Source organism: Miniopterus schreibersii (assembly GCF_964146895.1).
Source record: "Miniopterus schreibersii genome assembly, chromosome: 11".
Taxonomy (NCBI): Eukaryota; Metazoa; Chordata; class Mammalia; order Chiroptera; family Miniopteridae; genus Miniopterus; species Miniopterus schreibersii.
The window spans coordinates 16,185,324-16,211,385 of record NC_138111.1 but is presented as its reverse complement, the minus strand read 5'-3'; the positions used below and the strand labels follow the sequence as shown (position 1 = coordinate 16,211,385).

The window sequence follows — 26,062 nt, the reverse complement described above, 5'->3', positions numbered from 1 at the left end:
GGGTTCAAATTTCACCTCCATCACTATTTCTATGACCTTGAACAAATAAACTTCTGTATGGCTCAGTTTACTCACCTGTAAAAGCATGATAATAGTACATACTCATGGGGATACTGTAAGGCCTGAATGAGTCAATATATAGATAAGTGCTTAGAACAACATCCAGCACACAGTGCTATTTCAGTGTACATCAGAACATAAGTAGATATATATAACATCAAAAGCCAAGATCATGAATGCATAATGAAACACTAAAACCATTGCCATGAAAGTCAGGAATAAGACAAGAATATTCAAAGCCAACATTGCTGTTTAAATTTTTGGTTTGAAAACACTAGCCAACTGACCCATCAAGAGAAAACCACAACTTCTGTAAGTGTCAAACAATAAAAGATGGAATTATCTTTATTTGCAGATGACAGGATACTGTTCCTGAAAAATCCAAGAGAATCAACTGAAAACCTATTTGAAAAAAAACAGGAATTTATTGGGTTTATTTAATTCATTCACCACCCCAAAGAAAAATTTAAGAGAAATATGAAAATCTCAACATGGTGTAAGCCGTGAACCTGAACTATCTGAAAACTCACCTTGACAATTTAATTTTGGGGACTCCCAGGTGCCCAAGCCCGTGCAACTTGAAACTGTATCTTCCAGGCTGCTGAAAAATCCTTCTTTGCAAGCATAACGAACCTGGCTGCCCAGCCTAGAGGTATAATTTCCTATGATATACGCATCTGGGACCTCAGGAGGGGTGCCACAGTCTATTTCTGAAAATAAATTAATGTCAAATGCATTACTATAGGCATATGAATTTTCAAAATTCATAATCTCTGTGCCTCTATCCCCCTCCCTCTCCCTATACACACAGACCCCAGCTATATGCAAAATAGGCTGGTTTATGTCCATATGACTTCTGGTATGTTTCCAATGATTATCTCTATTCAATCTTCTGACCTTCCATAGGTAACAGCATCTATACATGCATAAAGTTGAAAGAATTTGGCAATCAACCCTCACTAATTAAAGAAAAGCCTAGGCCAATGAAGAGAAAATTTTGAATTGCAAAATACCTTAAGATATATATGCCTTTATCATTTTCAGGGTCACTTTTGAGATGTTGGTCAGCTGAGTTTACAAGCTAACATAATGGTTACTATCAGAATATCTATTAACTGCTAAAAATCCCTAAAGTTTGCTAATTTTAGCTTTTTAATATAGCCCCTTCTATCTTGATTATGTTGTTATTTGCTTATTTTATAAGTTGTATCCCCAACACAGACCCACAGACTCAGGCTCAGAGCAGGAGGAAGTCTCACCAAGAGGAACTCACTTCCCAATGCTGCTTTCCTTGGCAGAAACCCACCTGTGCATGACGTGGCATCTCTGGTCGGGTGGAAAGGCTCAGGTCCACTCTTTGGTAAGTATCCATCCATACAGTAGCATTCAAAGCTCCCAGGAGTGTTCACACACCGTCCTCCTTGCCTACACAGGCCGGAAATCTCACACTCATCTATGTCTTGAGATCCACCCCAAACATAAGAAGGAGAGAAAAACAGAAAAAGGAAAAAAAAAGGGAGGGGGAGATATTGTGACAACCATTTTTCACATTCTCAGTCTACACTTACAAATGGATGCCTTTGTTTGCAAATTGTATCATGAATTTTATTTTACTTTTTAAGGGATCTTCTCATATATCCTTCACTAAGAGGTGCTTCCTCCCAGGCACAAAGGCTGGCAGAGGACATTGCTCCATTGGCGAGTCCTCCCTGCACAGTCGGCAGGCAGGCGCCATATTTGAATTGCCAGCCCCTGACTCACACCTTTGGCCCCGCCCCGTGATTCCTGGAGGCCCAGCCCCTCCCCACCTGCAGCTCATCCAGGCCATTTCCAGTGGCTTTTCTAGGCAAGTGGCCTCTCCAGCCTCATGCTTAAGACTTTCCTAAAATCTCTCAAAGAAGCAGGATCATGCCCCATACAGCTTGATAAGTGGCCCCTGGCACTGGTGGCAGCCTGCATTGGTTCATAGCTTGGCCTCTCCTGGACACCTCCAAGCCCAGCACAAGTAGCAGTCAAATACGGTTTGCTGAGTAGCTCATGCTGGGTGGCCCTGGGCAAGGCACTGGCACAGGCTGACTTTGCACCTCCCGGGAGGCCCCAGAGACAGTGCAACTGGTGGTCAAACTCGACCATGCTGGATTACAACCCTATCACATCCACGAGTGACACACTCAAGGGGTGCACTTGGTGAACACCAAAGCTCCAATGAAGTAAATCCTGCTCTGTAGGGGTATCTCCAGCACAGCAGCTCTTTGGCTGTAGTTGCAGCTGGTCCTTACAGCCAGTTGGCCTGGGGGTCAATTCCTCCCAGGGACACCAACAGCAACCAAGGCTCAACTACAACAGGACAGTGCACACAGCCCACACAGGGGAGCACCTAGAAGGCCCAGCTCAGGAGACTCGGGAGGCTGAGCCACTGGACCCTACAGGACACCTACTACACAAAGACATGCTACAAATTCCAGGAGACATAGCAGCTCTACCTAATACATAGAAACAAACACCTGGAAGCAGCCAAAATGCGGAGGCAAAGAAACATGTCACAAAGGAAAGAACAGAAGAAATCTCCAGAAAAGGAACTAAATGAAATAGAACCAAGCAAGCTACTAGATACTGAGTTCAGAATTATGGTTATAAGGATGCTCAAAGTTATTAGTAAGACTATTATGAAAACAAGTGAGGCCATCGATGATGTAATAAATTACCAATCAGAAATGAAGGCTACATGAATGAACTGAAATGAAGAATAATTTACAGGGAATCAAAAGTAAAGTAGAGCACGCTGAGGAGCAAATCAGCAATTTGGAACATGAAACAAAAAACACCCAACCAGGAGGGCAAAAAGAAAAAAGAATCCAGAAATATGAAGATATCGTATGGAGTCTCTGGAACAACTTCAAGCAGCCCAACATTTGTATTATGGGGATACCAGAAGGAGAAGAAAGAGAGCAAGAAATTGAAAACCTATTTGAAAAAATAATTACAGAAAACTTCCCATACCCGGGGAAAGAAATAGAGACTTACATGTCCAGGAAGCACAGAGAGTCCCAAACAAGAGGAACCCAAAAAGGCCCACAGCAAGACACATCATAATTAAAATGCCAAAGGTTAAAGACAAAGAGAAAATCTTAAAAGCAGCAAGAGAAAAGCAATTAGTTACCTACAAGGGAGCACCCATACGACTGTCAGCTGATTTTTCAACAGAAAACTTGCAGGCCAGAAGGGAGTGGCAAGAAATATTAAAAGTGATGAAAAACAAGAACCTACAACCAAGATTACCCAGCAAAGCTATTATTTAGAACTGAAGGTCAGATAAAGAGCTTCTCAGACAAGGAAAACTAAAGGAGTTCATCACCACCAGACCAGTAATACATGAAATATTGAAGGGTCTTCTTTAAGAAGAAGCTAATGAACAAAAGAACTTGACAAATGAAATAGATTCAGAGACACTGACGCATGCAACATACAATCATATTTCAGAGGGAAGAGGGAAGGGGGGTGGAGGGTGGGAGGAGATTGACCAAGGAAGTTATGTGCATATATGCATAACCCATGGACACGGACAATGATGGGGTGAAGGCCTGGGGAGGGGAGGCGAGGTGGAGGGGGTCCATTGGGGGGAAAAATGGGACACCTGTGATACTTTCAACAATAAAGATAAATTTTAAAAAAAAAGAAATTACATGAGATAGAATATAGGAAAAAAATTTTATATATATATATATGAGGACCAATCCAAAATAGTCCATATCTATTTAATGTTTTTAGATTATAATTTTTATACTATTCTGTATTCTTTTTTCCTACCCCTCCACCCCCATTCCACTTGGCAACCATCAGTATTCATTTAGGAGGAACTGCAAAAGAGAATGGAGTAAGTGTATAAGAATTAATATTTTAAAAAAACTCAGCTTATGTGTTCAAATCCAAATAGCCTTTATGACTGACAGGCATGGATACTGAAAAAATGAAAGTCATTCTGAATTTCATAGAATAAGGGGGAAAATTTATAAACCCCCTGAGAGAAAGCAACGGTAATCTATGAGGAAAGACAACCCATCTGACCTAGGACTTCTTGTCTGAAACACTAAATGGTAGAGAGCCATGGAGTAATGCTTACAGAGTTCTAAGGAAAATGGAGCAAAACATTGTGATATATTTAAACGCAAGAATGACCTTTTAGACCCAGAAATCATACCACTGACATTTCTTTTCTGAAAAAGATTTTCAGAAAATACTGGAGCCAGTGGAAAACATTGGAATAAATAATGTCAAGAAAGAGGAAGACATAATAAAACACAACAAAGAGTGCTGAGAAATGAAACCAGTAAAACTTAGGGTTAAACAATTGTTAATAATAAAATCATGAAGTTTCTGGCAATTGTTAAGAAAAGATTCTTAAAATAAAAATAACATAAATAGCCCTGTCCGGTGTGACTCTGTCCGGTGTGACTCTGTTGGTTGAGTGTCATACCAAGCACCAAAAGGTTACCAGTTTGATTCCCAATCAGGGCACATGCCCAGGTTGCACGTTTGGTCCCCAGCTGGGAGGTGTACAGGAGGCAATCAACCAATGTTTTTCTCTCACATCAATGTTCCTGTCTTTCTCCCTCTCCCTTCCTCTCTCTCTAAAATCAATAAGAATATATTTTTAAAAAAATAAATAACATAAAATAAGTTCAATCTAGGACAAACTTTAGAGATGATTTCAACACTGCAGAATACAACATGAGTTTTTAGATTTAATCCATCATTTTAGCTTATCAAGAATTTATATCCCATTGAGGAATTTGTAAAATGTGTATGTGAAGCTTTAACACAGAAATCATTTTCCAGCCTGTCCACCTGCTCCAGATTGTCCAAAGATAGTGGGTATCAATGTTGTGGGGTTCCTTTTCAATAAAGTTCTAAAAATAAGCAGTATAAATAACTATAGGGCAAAAATGTGGCTAAGCAGCAGTGGTATGGAAGAGACTTGGAGTTCTAGCTGGTTTTGCTCAGTGATTAGAGCGTCAGCCCTCGGACTGAAAGGTCTTGGGTTCAGTTCTGGTCAAGGGCACATACCTCAGTGGCAGGCTTGATCCCCAGCCCCCAGCTGGGGTGCGTTTGGGAGATAACCAATTGATGTGTCTCACATCAGTGCTTCTCTCTCTCTCTGAAAAGCAATGGAAAAAATAACCTCGGGTGAAGAAAAGAAAAAGAAAAAAAAAAAAAGGACTTGGAGTTTCCAGGCACTGATCAGCACTGTATGAGTCACTACAGTCATTACAGTCATTAATCAGTTCGCTTTGTGCACATTCAACAGCCTCCTAACAATAATTGTCATGATGGTTAATAACTATTCCTGCATGTCTTCTTGCACATACCAGGCACTCTTCTGAACTCTCATTATTTATTACTGATTATTTCCAACTTATTTAATCCTCTAAATAACCTCGTGAGGCAGATGCTATTATTATCTCCATTTTACAGATAAAGTAACTGAAGTTGAACAACTGGACTGAAGTCACGAAGGTAAGTAGTGGGAAGCCAGGCGTCTGGCTCCAGAGACCACAGTCTCTACCACTGTGCAACACTGTCTCTTCCATTACAATCTAATTGCATGAACATCCAACCAATAATTCCCCATCCACAGAGATTGTCAAAGATATCATCAATTGCCTTAATGAAGCCTAGATATATCTCTATACATCACTGAGATGAGCATGACATGTTTTTGACTTTTAATCCCCTGCTACCTCTTATGCTCACAAACCATCCCTTTTCTAACCCACTCAAGAATCTTGGCTGGATAAAGCTGTTAAGCTCATCAGAACAACTTCTCCACATACTGGTAAATTCCATGGGATCTCCAAGATTATGCATGTTTGCTTGTGGGGGGGAAAAAATGTTCTAAGCAACCTTATTAACATACTGAACTAATCAAAGGGGGAAATTCGCTGTGTCCTATTCTATATATTGGATTATTTAACTTTTATCTGCAGCTAGAACAATTTATTGCTAGAAAGTAGTAAAACGGAGCAGGACGCTCTGACCTGGTCCCAGGGCCCTGGAGTTCTATATTTAGCCCTTTCAACTAATAGCATGGGTTTGAAAGTCAGAAAGACCCAGGTTTGAGAGCTGATTCTGCTACTTACTAGATGTACTAACATCTGTTCCTTAAACTTTCTAAAGCACTTCTGCAAAAGGAAGCTAATTATAGTGGGTTTTCTGTGGGGATTAAATAAAACCCATGGAAAGCACTTAGCACAGTGCCTGGCAGCCCGTATGTCCTCAAGACATGTTAGCTAATACATGAATGAGCCTTGCCTCTCTCCTGACTCAGATGTCCCTGGGGCACAGCCACTCCTTCATACCTGAGCCTGAGTGTGACCATGAGCAATGCTACCCAGGGTCTGGGGGGTGGCCACATGGCTTGTTTCCCAGGATTTGACTGTTTCAAGACAGGGCAGAAAATCCACCTGGAGGGCCCTCAGCTGGAAGAAGAGGGCCAAAGGGGCAAAAGTTTACAAAGAAGCGAGCCTGTGAGTACCCCTCAAATACAAGTCCTTGTCTTGAGAAGCCTTTAAAATGTGGAGACTTAGCATGGACCCAATGAGAAAAACGCATTCAATAACTTTCAAGTTCATGAAAATGCCCTCAAAGCCAACTTTTCTCCATATCGACACCTAAGAGCTAGACCCTCCTAACTCCACGAAGTTAAGATGAGACACAACTTGGAAAGTATATATATATATTTTTTCCTGCCCCCTTCCCTCCTCTACTGCCAAATTCAGCTAAGAAACCTATATCTTAGGAAATCACATTAGAGGAAAACACACACCCATTTAAAATCAGGCCTGTTACATTCACATCATTTACTAATATTCCCCAGTGCTGGCAAGGATGTGAAGAATGCACACCTTCATAACGTGAGTAGTAGTCAGAGAATATTGCTATGAATTTTAGGGAAGGTAGTCTGGCAGTGTGTATCAAAAGGTAAAATGTGTACCTTTGACACAGAAACCATCTTCCAGAATGAGTAAGAAGGAGATAATTATTTGTAAGGATGTAAGTACAAGGATGAACATTATAGCATTTCTTCCAATAGCAAAAAAACAAACACACACACACAGAGAAATAATCACATAGGGGGAAAAATCAGTTAAGTAGCAGAGTATACAGCCATATAACAAATTCTGTGTAGCTAATCTAAAAGGTATTATATATCTATCTCTATTATTTTTTAAGAGATAACTTACATTCTATGAAATGTACTGGTCTTAAGTGTTCAGGTCATTAATTTTGAATCAAAGATGGTTACACCAAAGCTCCACCTCCAAAAGTCAGAGACCTTAACTGAGGCACCACTGACTCTCTTTGGCAGTGAGGGGGTGTCCCTGAGTTCCCCCAGCAGGCTAACATCCCTCACACTTTTCTCTTGCTTTTTACTTGCTCAAGCCCCAGGATATCCCACATTCTTGGCCGTATTTCCGCAGCAGTCTCATTTCTCTTCACTTACTCTTGGCCCACTCAAGTCAAAGCACCCTCACGCTGGAAGTGCCCCAGAGCTTCTTCCTGGGTTGTGGCACACTGAAAAGTTTCCATGACCCCCAGGAGTCATTCAGGGGGCAGCCCTGGGGCCAGAACATTGGCAGGTTCTCCAGAACTGGAACTCCTACACTAGAACCCCTCATCTATCCTTGGTGATATCCAAAGAGGTCTTCCTGCAACCAGCTCCTGAACCTGACTTGAATTCCGCAAAGTATCAGAAACATCTGCTCCCAGGATTCCTAGTAATTCAAGAACTATGATTCACATCCTGTGGTTCCAGGCAAACCCTGGCTAACTGCTGATAACCCAAAACTTGCTAAGCCTCTGCCCCACCTAAAGTCCACAGTCTGTGGCAACTGTGATTCTGAAAGAAACTCAGTATCATCAAGAAAAGTAATTCATCAGCTTTCACAAAGCAATGACTGGAGACATAGAGAGGAAAGGTCATGCGAATGAATGACTGCCAGTGGACATGGGGCTTCTTTTAGGAAGATGGAGATGTTATAAAATTTGATAGTGGTGACTGTTGCACAACTTTGTGAATATACTAAAAACCACTGAACTGTATACTTCAAAAGGGTGAATTTTATGGTGCGTGAATTCTATCTCAATTTTTTTTTTTTTTTTAAAAGGAAAGGTCACTAAATAATTACGAGAACTAAAATAAATAGAAGCAGGGCCCAGATCAGAATTTTATTCCAGGAAGATTGGTTCTTACTAGGCTGACACCTATTTAACCCTTACATAATTTTTTTTCTTCTATCTTTTTCAAAGTAGAATGCATCCTTGAAACCTACACTGACATAGTTATAAAAGATTTTCCTGGCAAACTCCACAACCTTGAAAACACAATTTCAGGTATCATGTCCTCCAATCAAAGCTCCCCAATCCCTTTCCCACCTCCAAGCTGAGTGCCCCTGGGGATTCTGGCTTCCAGTAAGCACCCTTTGCTTACCTATCACTGACACTTTATCCTGAAATTAGCTGCCTGTGTCACCTCCCAGTAGCATAGCCTTGGGATGCAGAAGGGCATGAGAAATGTGCACTGAATGAACTGAACAGCAGATCATCATCTTGTAAGGTGGTGGTGTTGTTTTATTGGTACCTAATTTAATCCTGCAACACTGCACTTCTGCAATCATCTGCAAGTAATCTACTGCCTAAAACAACAGGATATTATCAAATGTCTTCTTCCTTGAAGGAATGTGCTCATTTGGGCCAAGAATGAATCAAGTGGACCCTCGGGAGGATGTTTACCTGCGTATAGGTCAAGGGGGAGAATGAATCAGAGCATCAGAGCACCAGAGCCTGTGGTCCCTTGGGGGTAAGAAGATAAAAATCATGTTCTCCTCTCCCTTTCTTTTCCCTGGAAACCTTTAAATAACAAAGCTTTTAAGCAGAGTCATTAGTCTGTACAAACCCTCTTAGAGCCAGCAGACTCTTCCTGCCTTTCCTCTTCATTACTGTTCAGAGATTTTCTAAGAAAACCAAAGAGCGACATTATCATGACATGCTGTAAGTAGAGTTCAGATAATACGGGGGCCACTGAAAATTAGGAGAGTTTTGCCCACCTCTTGTATTCAACCAACATATGCCCAGAAATCTGACAGTCAAAGCTACTGAGGTCTGAAAAGTTACACTCCTCAGCTTTTTCCTGTGGGAGATGAACCCACACCTCAACAGGAGCTGCACTGTGACCTCCTGGGAGTCAAGGTCACAGTGCCCACCCCCTGGGACCTTAGTGGGCAATGTGCACAGAGCTGGTGAGTACCAGAGTCACCCCAAGAACAAACTGCCCACCTGGGGATACAGGAACCTGCCGATGGCACACCATGTCTGATAGCCCCTCCTTGTTATTTGTTATGAAAATGTTCAAACACACAGTACAAGAAAAAGAACATTACAGTGAATTCCCATAGACCCCGTACCCCTACGTTTCAACACTTGTTCACATTTTGCCATTTAAAGTACCTTACAGATATAATAACAGTAGATACTTCATAATAACACCCCCAGATGGAGGTGGAAGAGGGCATAGAGGTGATAAATGGTTATGGAAAAAAATAGAATAAAATATTTAAAAGAGAGAGACTTAACAGATGGAAAAAAATTAAATTTAAAATAAATTATGAAAAATAATAATAATAACACCCCAGATACTTCAGCATGCATCTCCCAAAATAAGAATATTATCCTAGCCTTGTTGGCATGGCCCAGTGGCTGAGCAGCGATCTATAACCAGGAGGTCAATGTTTGATTCCTGGTCAGGGCACATGCCCGGGTTGCGGGCTCGATCCCCACTAGGGGGTGTGCAGGAGGCAGCGGATCAATGACTCTCTCATCATTGATGTTTCTACCTCTCTCTTCCTTCCTCTCTCTGAAATCAATAAAAACATATATGTAAAAAGACAATACTATTTTTTAAAAAAGAATATTATCCTAAATACCACAGTACCATTATCCCACCTAACCTAACAAAATTAACAATAATTCTCTAATATTAACTAATACGCAGGCCATGTTCAAATCTTGCTCAAAGATATTCTTGCAGGAGAGTCCCTCCCTTAAATCACACCCTGTCCCGGCCTTGCCCTCTCCCTCCTCCGCACCCCAGACAGGGTCCTGCCATCACCAAGCTGCAATCACTGCAGACCCTTCTTGAGTACCTGTGCAAAAGGTGCCATCGTTGGGAATGAATGTCTTGTTGTTGTTTGTGGCTCGATATCCTTCTAGGCAGATGCAATAAAAGCCTCCGAGCGTGTTGTGGCAAGATGTGTGGTTCCCGCAGACCACAGTGGTCCCGAACTGGCACTCATCTTTATCTGTTGATACATTGAGACAACACACAGGAAAGGCTATCAGTCCCTACCAGGTCCTGCACCCCACTGTCCTCCTGTGCTGTGGACTAAGGAATCAATATTCTGGGACAGATTTCCCCAGCCTCTTTCCCTGTCACTATGCTTCTCAGACTACAGCTTATGGGCCCCTCGGAGTTATGCGCCAGGTGCGTATGAAACCACGAGAGGAATCCAACATCTCCATCCAGAAATCCATCTTATTTGAAGACTGGGAGGAGGGGATTCTTTTCGAACCTTTCCACACTTGTAAAGATCTTGTCATAGGCCTGAGGAAACATATCTGGCATAACCCCATGTTTCCAGCTCAGCCATTCTTGATTTTTTCATGAAAGCGAGGAGGGATGATTTTGCATGCAGTGATTAACTGGAAAAATTGTTACTTCTGAGTTACCAGGAAACACAACAGCATTAGCGCTTTAGCCTCATCTGGGAGCAGGGCTAATACTGTGGCAGGAGCAGCTCCAGGGAATGGTCAGTGACCCATGTGAATAATATTAGTCACCCAGTGAGGCCAAGCTGGAATATGGGATGCCTGCTGAGTCCACAGAAGCCTCCTTGAGTATTTTTAATTCAATAATTCGACATAGATGCAAAATGAAAGTAAATCTCCCTCCCGTCTCTGTGCTTGGGCCCAGAAGTCAGCAAACTTGCTATAAAGGGCCAGTCACAGGTCTCTGGTTACAACTGCTAGGCCACCCTTTTGGAGCCTGAAAGCAGCCCTACTCAACAGGTAAAAAAAATGAGGGTTGCGGGCTCAATCCCTGGTCAGGGGCTGTGCAGGAAGCAGCCAATCAATCATGGATGTTTCTCTCTCTCTCTCTCTCTCTCTCTCTCTCTCTCCCATTCCTCTCTCTGAAATCAATAAAGATATATTTTTTAAAAAAATGAGCAGTATTGTGTTCTAATAAAACTCTATTAAAAAAAACTGGCAGTGGCCAAGTTTGGTCCTCAGGCCACAGCCTCTATCATCAGAGGAAACTCCTGTGATCAATTTCTTTTGCATCTTTTCAGAGCTGATCTATCCAGCTAGCGGTTTGAAGTTTTTTTGTTTTTGTTTTTTGAGGGGTGGGAGGGCTGGAATCGTCAACTTACGAACCTCAATTTTTCTGTTTGTTTGTTATTTAGTGATTTATTACAGCATTGGTTCCCTCAAAGCAGTTCCATTGCCTCTCACAATAGCACTCAATTCCTGCTAACTCAAAAGTACCCCACCCCCAAAATCTGGCATTGGTTTTTTATGTTGTTGTTGCTGTTTTATTCCATTTTTGTTGTATTACCTTTGTTAAAATTTAATTGAACCTGGAACACTATTCATCATTAAAACTGTCCATGGTTAGATCTGCATTGGAGCACTTAGAGAGAGAGAGAGCCAGGCCAAGTGTCCAGTCCAGCTGACAGCTCTGCATAGGGGTTTCAGACACAAGCCCAGCTGCCCATAAAATGGGACATTCCTGTCCTTCACCATTTCTGCCATTGTCTCTGAGGCATGTCTTTCCCTGAAGACTTTGCCAGAAGGGACATTTGAGCTTGCAGGAGATGCAGGAATTTTTGGGTCTCTTGGCATATCACCATGTTATAGCATCTCTGGCACAGGTATAACCTCACCTGTAGCCTGTGGCATGGTCTCAGCAGGCCAAGTAGTGAAATATGCAGTGTCTAGTGTTTGGGAGCAGGTACCACATAAATATATAAAGCCCCCTCCTTCCATTCAGAGTCTGTATTGTTCAGAAGTCAAAGAGCAATCTAGAGGGCAGGGAGCTTTCCTGGGAGGAAGACCTCATTAGGGAGGGAGCACAAAAGGACTACCCATGGTCCTTGACTCCAACTTCATTGCCAAACCCCTGCTGGCAATCGGTGGAGAGAGAGCGATGAGAGAAATTCCCAGGGACCTTGGACCGCAAGGCACCCACACTTTACTTCTCATGGGCAGAATCCTAGAGAGAGTGAAAGACACAACTCCAGCCTGCAGGAATCCGCAAAGGTGTGTGGCTGTGAAAGCTTGTATCTGTGAAGTAGAATATGACCTTTTAAACTCAAAACTGAGTTGTTGTGGGGTTTTTTAGGGAAGAAAAAAACCAAAGATACCACAACAAAGTTGTGTACACCACCAGTCCACAACCTTAAGGCAAAACTATCAATATTTTTACTGCCTGTAACAAGGTTGCTGGGAGGAAATTGTGATTATAGTAACATTCACTATTATAACGTTGCTGTGAAACTCTCTCTCTCTGAATTGGGTGTGAACCTGGATATTGTTGGACTCTCGTGGCATGGTAGGTACCATGAGGCAAGAAATAACCTCAGATGCTTCTCGACTAAAGGACTTTATATTCTTTTAAGTCACCCAAGACTCCAAAAGTAATAGCCACAGAAAATTTGAGGGATGGATTCTGGTAGACACGCAACTCAAAGCAACAGAATTTCATCAATTAGCCAAAAATAATAGGCAATTGTGTTTTGCTTACTCTCATGATACTAATGTGGGTATTTTTATATCAAAACCACCAGAGAAATTAAGAAACTCATTATTGACTTGAGTTGCTAAGTTAAGCTCAAGACTTAAAACAGATTTCAAATTTGTGTTAGGCCAGAGTTTCTAGAGACTCAAGTTCAATGACCTCTAACATGAGGGATACTTCCTTGGAAAAACTAGAGACAGGATATATCCAAATGGTAAAACAAAGACTTTTTATAATTGACAAAACTTCTTGTAATAAAAACAATGAAAAACAATAACAATGTTTTCCTGCCAAGGACATCAACTCTGTAACACTAGAGAATCTTGTTTCTTGGTGTGTTCAACTTTTCAACTAGGCGCAGGATGCAGAACTTACCAATACACTGAGTCCTCCCATTGCCCACAAATCCATACTTGCAAACACACATCTTCTTTCCTTCTCTTTGCTTGCAGGTGGCATGTTCGTGGCAAGTGGCACAGATGTCTAAACCTGAATCATAAAGTATATGTTTCAGGAAAAGAAACATTCAATCACCTACTCTAGACGAATCATGATGGAGAAGCAAAATTTTCATACCAAAATTAAAAAGGATCTGACTCCATCCTTAAAAACCTACAATGACTACTCATTGCCCACAGAGTAAAGTACAAATTCCTCTACCTGGCAATCAAGGCTCTCAACAGCCCGACTCTATGCCAGGGGTGGGGAACATTTTTTCTGCCAAGGGCCATTTGGATATTTATAACATCATTCGCGGGCCATACAAAATTACCAACTCAAAAATTAGTTATGAGAAAAGCTCCTAGATTTATTGAATTTCCAGTGCCGCCTGTGGTTGCCTTGGCAGGGCCAGAAAAAATGATTTTGGGGGCTGTATACTGCCCGCGGGTCGGACGATCCCGACCTCTGCTCTAGGGTAGCTCCTCCAGTGTCACTGTCCCAAACCTGAAGCACACCCGGTATTCTCTGGGGAGGTGGCCGACTAGTCTTCCCGTACATGCTCTCCACTCATACTCCATTCCATGGTCACGATGTTCCCTTCAATTAGAATGCCTGTCCCTCCATCTCTGTCCAGCTGGCACCTATTCTTATTTTCAGACCCAAGTTAAACATCATACTCTCCCTGACATCTTCCCCATTCCTTCACTCTTGAAGAAAATTCAATGTCTCTTCCTCTGTGCTCCCCTAAGAACTATATATTCCCCTATCAGCCAGGTTAATGTAAAATTGTATTCTATTCCAGCTCAGTCTTCCCAGCGTGGTATTATGAATGAGCTTCTCAAGGACAGGGGTTATGTCGATTGCCCCTATGTCATTATTTATATAATGTAAATATTCTATCTATTTTTATTGCCCAACTGGATAAAGGAGTCCTACTGGCTATACCTCAAAAAGCAAATGGAGGGGAGAAAACTTCTCTATTACCCTATCGATTTTCCTTTTAGGAAAAAAGTGAATGTGTTTACAATGTCAGTGAGATAACGGCCGGGTCCAGCAGGATGACCAGATCCCAGTGACTTAGATAAGCGGCAAAAATGTTTGGGGCTAAAACTCCCGAGACATCCAGATCTATCAGATGGTGATATATGGCCCAAGATCAAACAAGAATTTCTACCAGAGGCTAGTGAGATATCGTGTTGCACAATCAGTGTCTGTAATTTCAGCAGTGGTCCAGTAAGGAGAACCTTTCGCGTGGAATTTCATCTCCGTCTTGGCCGCATTCCTACCCTGGTAATAAAGACTCAGCCCTCAGGCTGCCCCAGGCATGAAACCCACCGAGACAGGGAGACTGTGAAACACTCTTAACCATGTTTGCTTTTTTTAAAAACAAACAGAAGATAACAAAGAAAGGAGACAAACCACTACTTATTATTAATACCAAATTAACCATGGAATTTTTATAATACTCATTATACCCAGACCATAAAGAAAATGCAACAAATTTATTAAAAGTAGAAACTGTAGAAGTCATACTATCTGAATACCATGTAATAATGTAATAAAATTACAAAATAAGACATAAGACTAGCGTCCCCCAAAGAAACCTACTTGCAAATGCAGAACACTCTCCTAAATAATACTTGGGACAAAGAGGATATCAAAATTGGAATGTTTACTACCAGATATAAAACTTATCCACTCCAGAAAATTTGAGTTTTACATGTCTTTATGCTTTAAAAGAGAGAAAGGAAAAGCGGGCAGCCAGGAAAGGGACATACCTAGAGTCTTAACACAGGAAACTAAAAAGATGAAAACATAAAATAGAGGTTTATGGGGGTTAGAATTTAGTAAAAATAAAAAAGATGTTAAAAATTAGAGAATATATTCAAATTCACTTACTAAAACACTTTCCCCAAAGTCAGCACATCATAAAGACCGATAAAGCAGTCAAAACTCAAGTAAGACTGGTGAGGGGGTAAAAAAAAAAAAAAGAGCACATAGAAACTCAGGAATCAGAAAGAGCTTATAACAAAAATACATAAAACATTATTTAAATAACAAATGAAAGACTTCCAGTTAAATACCACAGATTTAATATACTCTCCCCTCCCCCCAGTGACATCAAGGACGCGGGTGGTATAAACCCTGGGAGGGAAGATGAGGGCCGACGAAGGACGTCAACAGTATTTCAGAAGATGGAAGAAGTGGACGTATGGGAATTGCCTGAGAGAGAGGAAGAACCGAAAGCCAACCCTGAAGAACTCAGGAGTTGGGGTCACTGAGTACCTCAGAAGGGAGGCATAAGGGAGAGGCGTGAAAGTGCAAGGAACTGCGTGAAAAGATGTCTAAGGAGTAGCTCGATGCCCAGATCCCCTCACTAACCCCGGCAAGGATGAAGTTTTACAATGTGGAGAAAACGGACCAGGAAAGCTCCTGATAATGGGACAACAGACAGAGCCAAAGTGAGAACAAGCCCTCTACCTAATGTTCATCGATACGGGTTAAACATATGTAACTATTCTGACATTTTAACACATAATATTTTAAAACAGCTCCATAGGGACACTGCCATTTCATCATCACATGCAACCAAAATTCTGGAAGTACTTTTAAAATAATGGATCCCAAGTCCACAGACCCAGCTGTGATCAACCATAAAATGACGAATTCTCCCCAGTGTGCGTGTACAGTGCAGTAACAGACATAAACACCATCTAATAAGACCAACCAAGGCCTGGCTGGCGTGGCAGAGTGATCAGAGCGTCTGCGCACTGAAGGGTTCAATTCCCAGCCAAGGATACGTACCTGGGTTGCAGGTTCAATTCCTGGCCCTGGGCGAGGAGTGTGTGGGAAGCAACCAATCGATATGTCTCTCTCACATGGAAGTTTTTTCCCCCCTCTCTCTAGAGACTCTCTCCCCCTCCTTCTCCCTCCCTCCCTCCTTTCCAATTTCTCTAAAAATCAATGGAAAAAATATCCTCAAGTGAGGATTAACAAAAATAAATAAAACCAAAAACTGGTAAAATGTTTGACTTTTTTTCTCACATGCATGCTTGTCTTTATAAAGATGGCAGCACTTATGTACACCCAGTTCCAGAAATTTTTATCATGTGGAAAGTGATTGCTTCATATAACTGTTGAGCAAATCTAATAAACACACACAAGAAATTAAAAAGCAAAGTAGTACCACACACTCAGATAAATGAAAGGCAGTTCCATCTGAATTAACGAGACAGAAACTAAAGTATTTTAAAATAAATTTAATTAAGTTCAAGTTCATTTAATAGATAGAACCAGACAAACATAAATAGGGCCCTGTAGGAAGGCAGCCAGGTATGGAGGAAAGCGCTGGACTTGAGAGTCCGAACTGGATCCTGAAACTAGCTGAGTACAATTCATGTGTGACCTTTAGCAAATCACTTAATCTCCCTGGGTCTCAGTTTCTTCATCTGTAAAACAAGGGCTTTGGGCTTCTCGGATTTTAAAATGCATTCAAATTACCTGAGGATCTTGTTAAACTGCAGGTTCTAATTCAGCTGGTCTGGGGTAGGGCCCTACATATGTATTGCATTTCTACCAAGCTCCCAGGCAGACCACATTTGAGTCACAGGGTTAAATGGCCCCTGAAGTCCTTTCCCTCTAATGTTCTGACACGTCATCCTCAGGATGCCTGTTTTAATGACCCATTAAGGATAATTTAGCGTAAGTGGAACCCCAAGGACAATACCTGGTGTGTTTGGCTCAATAAATGTTTGTTACCCATACTGGCAAAAAGGACAAGGTGTATGCCAGGCTACAAAACACTTCTCAGCCCACTTGCAGGAGAGAAAGTGGTTTCCAGAGGAAGAGGGGCCTCAGCTTCTTATTCAGCCATAATTAGCATAGTCTGCCTTGGAGGGCGGCCCTCTGAGTTCTAAATGCTTGAAGGACCAACTAGCCTCTTGGGGAAAAAAACTCATCCTAGAGAAAAGGGCAGGGAGCACAATCCCAACCCAAAGATAGGTGAATGGGAGTGGGATAGAGGGGGAGGGGACCACTGACCACACACAGCGTCCACAGTTCAACATCCCGCAGCTCAGTTAAGAATTACCTGGAATTAGGGTGACCAATCCATCTCTGTTTTAATACCAAAAGTCCTGTGCTCCGGGAAACCCCTCAGTTTGGTGCAAATCAAGACAGTTGGTCACCCTACCTGGAGAGCCTATTAAAAAAGAATCAGCCCGGCCAGCGTGGCTCAGTGGTTGAGCATCCACCGATGAACCAGAAGATTGCAATTTGGTTCCAGTCAGGGCACATGCCCGGGTCCGGGCTTGATCCCCAGCAGGGGGCGTGCAGGAGGCAACCGGTCAATGATTCTCTCATCGTTGATATTTCTCTCTCTCCCCCTCTCCCTTCCTTTCTCTGAAATCAATAAAGATATATATTTTAAAAAAGAAAGAAACAAACAAAAAACCCCAGAATCAATCTTCAGAGATTCTGATTCAGTGGGGTGGGGTGGGGTTTGAGAAACTGCATTTCCGACAAGCTCCCAGGTGGAACACACTATGAGTTGTGCTGCAAGTCTATCTCAACCTCAGCTTTGGGTTAGAATCCTGAGGAAGGAAAAAGCAATACTGAAGAAGCCTTTTACCAAGTCTACACTGATGAAAAGCATAGCACTGGGACCAATGTGACAGAGAGAATCACCCCAGGGAGAGGAACTCTCCAAGCCAATAGAAAGATAATTATGTGTTTGCTATAACCTGAGGGGGAGACTTGTGTCCTGGGCAGCTTCACATCCAGGTCAAGGATAACTTTCATTCTGTCTTTGGCAGACTCTGCTCAGGAAAGCAGGGAGGTGGCTGCCATGTACTAACCAAGGGAACTACTGAAGAGGTGAGGGACCCCCCACACCCACACCTACCCTGGGGTTGCACAGAATTACTGGCAGAGACACGGGGGAGTGGGGATTTCAAAATCTAGAAGTAAGAGCCTGACAAGTATTTTATTATTTTCACTGTATCCCCAGCTAGGGCTGCCCTTCTAGATTCAATTCCCTTCTCCACGCTGCAGGGACTAAGCCAGTTTTAGCCACATCCAACAAAGAGAGGATGAGACCTGGGTTGGCATCTTCTCTCATGCTCCTTGGCTCTGTGATCCTGCACTGTCAGTTTTCCAGTTTAGTCTGAGATGGAGATCATGTTGCGAGGACTAGACGAGAAATATAAATGCTGTATGAGCTCTAAAGCTGAGATCATTTACCTGTTTATGTCCCTTTCTGTAGAGATTGTTATTATTGTTAGAAACAAGCCATGCAAGATGTAGTGCGTGCTTGGTATTGGTCATAGTGGTTAAGAGCAGGGTTAAGTGAGAGATTACTTGGGCTACAGTCCTAACCCTGCCACTTGCTAGCTGTGTAATTCTTGATAAACCTTGTGCCTCAGTTTCCTATAAATCTGTAAGAGGAGAGTAATAGAAAATCTACCTCATATGGTCATCGTGAGGATGAGAGTAAATGAGTTATACATGTAAAGCAAATAGAATATGTTAGACATTATTATAACAACCACTCAACAACTCTTTGTTGATGAATAAATGACAGCTAGCCAATTACGCTAATAAAAAGAGTGATAAAGAACTGCATTAAAAAAACACACAAAAATCAACATTTCTGTGTGGACAGATGCTTACCTGTTTATGGGGCTGATATTCTAGGAACCATAATATCTTATTTTATATCACTGATACCATTGTAATTAGCTAGTTATTAGTAATAGGAAAGGAGCAAAAGGGAGGCCAGACATTATAGGCGTCATTTGGGCAGCTTCACCAGGAAGCTGTAATTTCACACTCCCCGGGGAACCACCAGCCCATTCTCCACAGATCACTGGGCAAAGGGGTCCAAAAAAGGGAAGACAAATAAATGTGCACTGAAGTTGGGATGACTAGGGAAGGTGCCTGTCAGTCACACCTGGGAATAGAGATCATTGGCCAGAATGGGTGTGGCCACTGCAAGCCCATGAAAATTTGGGAATACATAATGCCCTAAACAAAGGAATTGTCTCTTGATGCTCTTGGCTCGTGGGGCTCTCTCATTCCTGCTTCTTTGCACTCGCCCGTGTTTTCTCCATAGACAAGTGGCCCTGTGGACCCCACATGCAATGGACTGATGAACTGCAACAGGGAACACAAGCTAAGCCAGCCTGATGCTGCACTGGACTGCCCCAACATTGAACAGAAACTCTGGACACTGACTGATTTTAGCCCTATTGAAGCCCCAGTTACATTTCTCCCTTGGCAGAACAGGGGAAATGGGACCTTGGAAACTCAGGGATGTAATTCCACAGAAATAAAAATCACTTGCTCTCCGTGTGAGTCTCAGAAAATTCTTTTTCTCAGGAATGCACAACAATTGCACTCCCACAAGCAACAGGTAGGAATGAGGATCTCTCCCCACCGGTAACATAATCACTCCCTGCCTTCCCCGCATCCGCCCAGCCTCCCATGTAATACCTGACTCAGAAGTTGGCAGTTCAGCTTCCTTGGGTTTTCAGCTCTGCTCACCCCTCCCTCCCCTGCACTGCACACCAAGTAAACCCACATGCTGGATGGAACGGTGGCTGCCAGCCTGAGCAAGCTCCTCTCGCTCCTGATTTCAATACCAAGCAACAACTTAAAGGCACTTCTGAAATAACAGCAGGTGGACTTTGACAATACAATAAAGGGATTAAGTCCACTGCCAAGCGAAGAAGGCACAAATGGAGTGCTTGAATTTGAATTTTAATCTAATCCCCAGCCATTCACAGTTGGACCAACAAATCCATAGCACATCCTTCATGAGATCCTGAATCTCAAACTCATGGAGACATGTGGAAACAGATGAAATGACCTGAGGAAATAAGCAAAGGAGGCACCAAACTCAGGAAGAGAAAGCACCTGCAGTCTCCTACGTGAATGGACTGATGGACTGAATGGACTGACGTGAAACTGCATTGCTCTTAAGAGACTGCATCAGATTCCATGGAGGGAAGGGACCTGAGAAACCTCATATACTCTCCTCTCCAGCATCCCTAACAGAAACAAGCAAAAACACAGCCTCTGCTTTAAAATCCTCCAAGACAGAGAGCGCTCTACTCTTTTAAACAATGGAATCCTTGCAGGGCAATGTGAACCATCCTGTACTTCCCTTCCCAGCCCAACCCGAGACGGACACTGCCTATCAAGAGCCCATAACCTTTCCTCCCATAAAACGGCTATAGGGCCCTCAGCTTCCTTTTGCCTTCTTTCCCTCTTCTGTCCACTTTCCTGTTTGGTCAAGATCAACCTGCAGTGGGGTTGTAATGGTGCAGAAACTCCTTTTCTTTAACATGACTCTTCTTCCTTTCTGTCCATCCACTCTCCTCCTTGACCATTAAGCCCTTAGGACGTCAGATTCAGGTCACTATCAAAATGTCTTAATAACAAACCCTCAAGTCTGTTAACCACAGAAAAAGTTTCCATCAAGCAAAAGATAACATCTTGACTTCAGTTGTGTTTCAGCCCCCAGGCCCATGAAAGCAGACCACATCCTCAAGAAACCAGGCAGAACAATGCCATGGCTGATATCAGGACCTGATACAACGAGCAACTACTCCCTACACTGGCCCCAACCAATCAGTAGAGCCCAGGACCCTAATTCCTTTACCCACCACGATTAATGATTTTCCCGCTATATCACCCATCCCCTGGAGGTCATCGGGAAGCCAGGTCTTTGAGCACAAGCTTACCTGTGACTCCAGGCTTAGTGCTGCTTCCTCAACTAATAAACCCTTACTTTCTTGGCTGCAAACTCCTGTTCGCTTTTAATTGGGCTTTAATGCATGAAGGCAAATGGACCCCTTTAGTCCGGTAACAGGGTCCCCACCCCTGACCTCCAGACTGGGAACTAACTACTAAGTGCCCCCGTTTCTATGCTTTTGAGTTCTGAGGTAAGCAGCCCTATATTTAGGCACACCCTAGGTTCCTGTCCCATATGTCACCCACTAGCAGGCTGTCTCATTCTCGAGCAGGCTATATACTTTTTTTTAAATCTCATAATTCATTCACTCTGTCTCCTCTGCAGAGCTGAGGCCAATAAGCCACTTGCTGTCTCAGGTTGCAGTGACCTCGGGAGCCCATTTTAGGATTTGACCAGAGGACTGAGGATGTGCCCAAGGCCAAGTCCCTGGAGGTAGATGACAGGCCACAGTGGCGATCTTCCTGGGCTCTACTCCTGCTCCCTCCATTTCCCCTCTTTGCTCTTCTTCTCCAAACTCTAAAGAGTGAATATGCTGCTGTGATTGATGATTACAAAGCCAGGGCCAAGCCTATGAAATGAAAACTGGGCTCTAATCCTGCTCCCTCCATTTCCCCTCTTTGCTCTTCTTCTCCAAACTCTAAAGCGTGAATATGCTGCTGTGATTGATGATTACAAAGTCAGGGCCAAGCCTATGAAATGAAAAGTCAGGTGCACTGTATCCAGAACATCTTCCCCAACCCTCTCCACCATCGCTCGCTCAAGGTTTCCAAGGCCTCTCTGGCCTTCCAAACCCCTGCCAGGCCTGAGCCAACAAGTCTCCCAGCCACTCCCACATGCAGAGCAATGCCAGAGAAAGGTTAAGAAACAGGACTGACAGGTTCCAACCATCCTTCCCCATTCTTAACCTCTTTATTCCCCTCGGGCTTGACACCCCACCCACCCACCAACCAACACCCTCCTGCTCAACCACCTATGCTCTCACACTTTCCTCACACTCAGGCCATCTGACTTTGGCTCTCCCATTCTCTCCTCCATGAAACATCTTTGATAACAATTAAATGTAATTCAGTGAGAGACTGAACATACAAACGTACAATGGCCAGACCATATATAAAAATAGAACTCTGACCCACAATCTATAGCAATCAGTCCACGAAGTCAAACCACAACCTCTGTAGCAATCAGTCCCAAATGGTTGGGACTTAATAACAGCTAGCTTCCCTAATTTTTGCTATCCTACCCCACTCCCAGGATTCCAACTCAGGACCAATCAGAGAAAGCCAAATACACTCCCCTAACGAATCATACAGGAGTCCTGCTGGTAGTGTTACCAGAAAGGGGACCTGGCCCTTAGCGGTCTGCCTAGGGCCAGCAGGTAGTGTGTGGGTAGTTTGCAGAAAAAATTTCACAAGTCTGTTTCACAAGTGAATTTTAAAGGATGTTTAATAAAGCTGGGGACAGTGAAACAAGCTGGGGAAGAGACTCTGTGGGGAAATGAGCCTAGGCTGGGCTGCTATGGCTCACTAAGAAGTCAGAGAAAAGGGGACTGACCCTGGGGACAGGTTCAGAGGGTTTGCCTAGGATGAGCTGCAGCTGCCTATTGCTGCCCTGGCTGCAAGCCTCTCTGGGTCCCTTACAGTTTAGGAGATGCCTGCCTATGGGTTTTAAAGGCTGAAAGTTTAGGAGAGGTCTTAGGGGAGGATCTAAATAGAATATTCATCAGCTTTATGCTGATGTGCCAAAATGAGATTTGTTCTCTTAACTTCATCTGCCTCCCTGAGTAGGGTGATTTAAGCTATTTACCCTCTGGTTGGGGAGGAGAAGTGCAAACCATTTACTCTTCAGCGTCCCTGGTTTAGGAAGGTAGGATTTACTTGATGGCTGCAAAGTGCGATTTAACTATCTGTCCCAGTTCCCCTATTCTGCTTGTCCTGGCTTACTGGCCTGTCTCAGTAGTAAGCTGCTTCCAGCTCCCCCATGCCAACATCCTGCAACTAGGGCACACCTGAAGCCTTCCCCTTTGCTCCCCTATAAAGCTCTGCACTCCCCAGCCTGCCTTTGAGTCCCTGACAAATGCGATTCATCCCTAAGAATCTGTCTTTGGTCCCCTTACTCTTATTAACTACAGGCTCCAAATGACCATCAAGTCTACATCATTTGCACACATCTACTGCCACAGTCTTAACTCCCTCTTGGTTTCATCCGAGAGCCCTAACATCACCTCCAATTCAGGTTATCTAAAACAACTAGTCACCTTTCTTCCCAAATCCTTTCACTCCTCCTAGAGCACCACAGATCCAAGTCACCCAGTCCCCAGCCCTCACTGTCATCTTTCATCTTCTGTTCCCTGTACCTTCAGGTCTGTAGTGAGTCCTTCTGGTTTCACTTCACCCCTGTCACCTACGTTCAGTCCTGGAGCCAGTCCTCAGAACTTCTAGGCCCACCATTGCAACAACTTCTTCAGTGGCTCTGTGCCTCCAGTCATTCCCCACATTTTCCACCGGAAGGAAACCTGCCCTTAATAAATTCAGATTTTCCAGGGTTGCAAATGATGGGAGTATGCCCACATAAGGAGGGAAGGCTCAATTGGGCAACCCTGACTTCTATTTCCCCAAATTCACCCCACAGCCTTTAAGTAGTTGCAGATGGATGACCTGAGGGAGTTACTTTGTTCAATTGTCTTACCCCAACAATTCAATGAGACTACACTGGGCAGTGTCCTAGGCTAGGGAGTCTTAACACAAAGATTCGGGGGGGGGGGGGGGGGGGGGGGGGGGGCTAGCAGAGGGTAAAGGGGGGGGTAAATGGTGATGGAAGGAGACTTGACTTGGGGTGATGAACACACAATACAATTTACAGATGATGTACTACAGAACTGTACACCTGAAACCTATATAATTTTATTAACCAATGTCACCCCAATAAATTCAATTTAAAAATTATACATTAAAAAAAGAAGAAAAAAATCTGAACTAGGCTCCAAGCATCTACAAGCTTTTATGCACAATGCCATGGGAGACCGAACTAGGGAAGGCAGTTAGAGTCTACCAGGGCATCGGGTGTAAAAAATGGTCACTTCAGAAGGTTGAGCTATCAAGACAAACACCCACCAGTGATGGTAAAAGTCCCAAGATAAAGAAAATTTGGGGGGATAGGAGTCTGAGCCGCAAAGTACCCCCCACTTTTCCTTACAGAGAAGTTTCCTTCCACGTTAGGATCAGTGTTTCCTTTCAGGACGTTGGAGGGCTTCCTTAGAGCCACTTTTTCATATCACTCCCTGTACAGAAACCTGCAGTGACTTCCCAAGGCTTCCCACTGCCCAGGCACAACTCAGCCCAGATGCCTTGGTCTGCCGTTAAGGCTCTCCGCCTTCAGGTTAAACCCACTCTGCTTTTCCACCCCCATTTCCCAACCATCTCCTCCACACCAGTCAAGCTGACCTGCAGGCCCCCTGCCTTTGCGCCCCGGGCGCTTCCCGTCGGGCCCCTCCGTCTGGAATTCATTCATTCTCCACATATTTGTGGGGCGCTCACTGCGCCCTCTACGAGCTGGGACGCCCTTTCCGCATCTTCCCGTCTCCAAATATCACCAATCCCCGACGGGCTGGTGAAAGGGTCACCTCTTCCATGGGGAACGAGGGCCGTCGGTGGTGAGAATAAAAATACTTAATTCCTCTAAACTTCCTTACACTTTTTTTCTCACCCTATGAGCGTCTGGTTCTTCATCAAGGTGGAAAAAAATTAAAAGATGGAAAGAAAACTGCTTAGGGTCTAGATTTTGTCGCGCAAAAGCCACAGCAAGGCCAGAAGCCTGGCGGTGCCGCCGGAACGCCCTCCCCGGGGCGCCGCCAGCGCCCGGCCCCCGCCTCGCCTCGGGGCCCTGGGGGCGCGGGCGAGGCCGCTGGGGAACTGGTCTCCCCGCGGCCCGAGCGGGACCGGGCTGCCCGGGCGGGGAGCCCCTCCTGCTTCTTGCAGCCCCGCCTTCCCGATCCCCAACGGCCGGAGCCGCCCCACCTGCGCTCCACGCCCCGGCCCGCGGGGATCCGGCCCAGGGGCGGGGAAGCGTCCCGGGCGCGCCCAGCCTCGTGGAGGCCCCGCCAGGGCCCCGCGGGGCCGGCGCTGCGCCCGCGCCGCTCCCGCCTCACTCACCGTCGGCGCCCCGCGCTCCGGCCGCGCCGCGGGCCAGGCCGAGCAGCAGCAGGAGCGGCAGCAGGCGGCGAGGCGGGCGGCCCGCGCCCCGGGGCCCCGGGCCCATGCCGCCGCCGCGTCTCCCGGCGCGCCCGCGACTCCTCCTGGGCCCCGAGGCGCCGAGATAAGGCGGCGGGCGCCGCGGGGAGGGGGCCGGCCGGCCGCTTCCGGCGCCGCGGGCGGAGGGCGCCGCGGGCGGAGGGCGCCGCGGGCGGAGGGCGCCGCGGGCGGAGGGCGCCGCGGGCGGAGGGCGCCGCGGGCGGAGGGCGCCGCGGGCGGAGGGCGCCGCGGGCGGAGGGCGCCGCGGGCGGAGGGCGCCGCGGGGCGGGAGGCGGCGGCCCGGCCTGCGCCCCGACGGGCGCGCGTTCACTCGCTCGCCTCTCCTCTCGCTCGTGCACCTGCCGGGCGCGCGGCGGCCCCGGGGGCACCGCGCAGAGCAGGGGGCCCGCCCGCTCGGCGCACACCTTCCAAAGGTGGGGACCGGCGCCCGGCTGACAGTGACACAGCCGAGCAGACGGTCCCGGGCCGTGCTCGAAGGAAACGTCCGCCGTGCCCCGAACGTGTGAAACGAAGGTGGCATACAAGCCGCCTGGGGCTCAGGGAGGCGCCCCGGGGTGGCAAAGGGAGTGTGGTGAGGGGCGGGGGGAGGCCGGGGGCCGAGGGGGCTGGAGCCCCAAGGGCGAGAGGAGAGGGCGAGAAGCCGCGGGCCAGGCGACCCAGGGGCGACGAACTTGACCCGGTGACAGGACCGTGAAGGGAGCCGGGAGT

The 26,062-nt window shown here is 45.1% G+C and overlaps 1 protein-coding gene across 3 annotated transcripts in view; it reads right to left on the bottom strand.

Moving 5' to 3' along the window:
- SUSD1 (sushi domain containing 1) overlaps positions 1-25,361 on the bottom strand; it is a gene marked incomplete at its 5' end in the record, with an annotated part of 87,987 nt that extends 62,626 nt beyond the window's left edge. For 2 of the 3 annotated variants that reach the window (XM_081152296.1, XM_081152297.1), the window contains 5 exons: positions 591-770; positions 1,367-1,519; positions 10,260-10,415; positions 13,286-13,399; positions 25,256-25,361. In XM_081152296.1, coding sequence (XP_081008422.1) covers positions 591-770; positions 1,367-1,519; positions 10,260-10,415; positions 13,286-13,399; positions 25,256-25,361 — 709 coding nt within the window. The remainder of the gene's footprint in view (positions 1-590; positions 771-1,366; positions 1,520-10,259; positions 10,416-13,285; positions 13,400-25,255) is intronic. The other variant, XM_081152298.1, reaches the window with a different exon arrangement.
- Between the last annotated feature and the right edge of the window lie 701 nt (positions 25,362-26,062).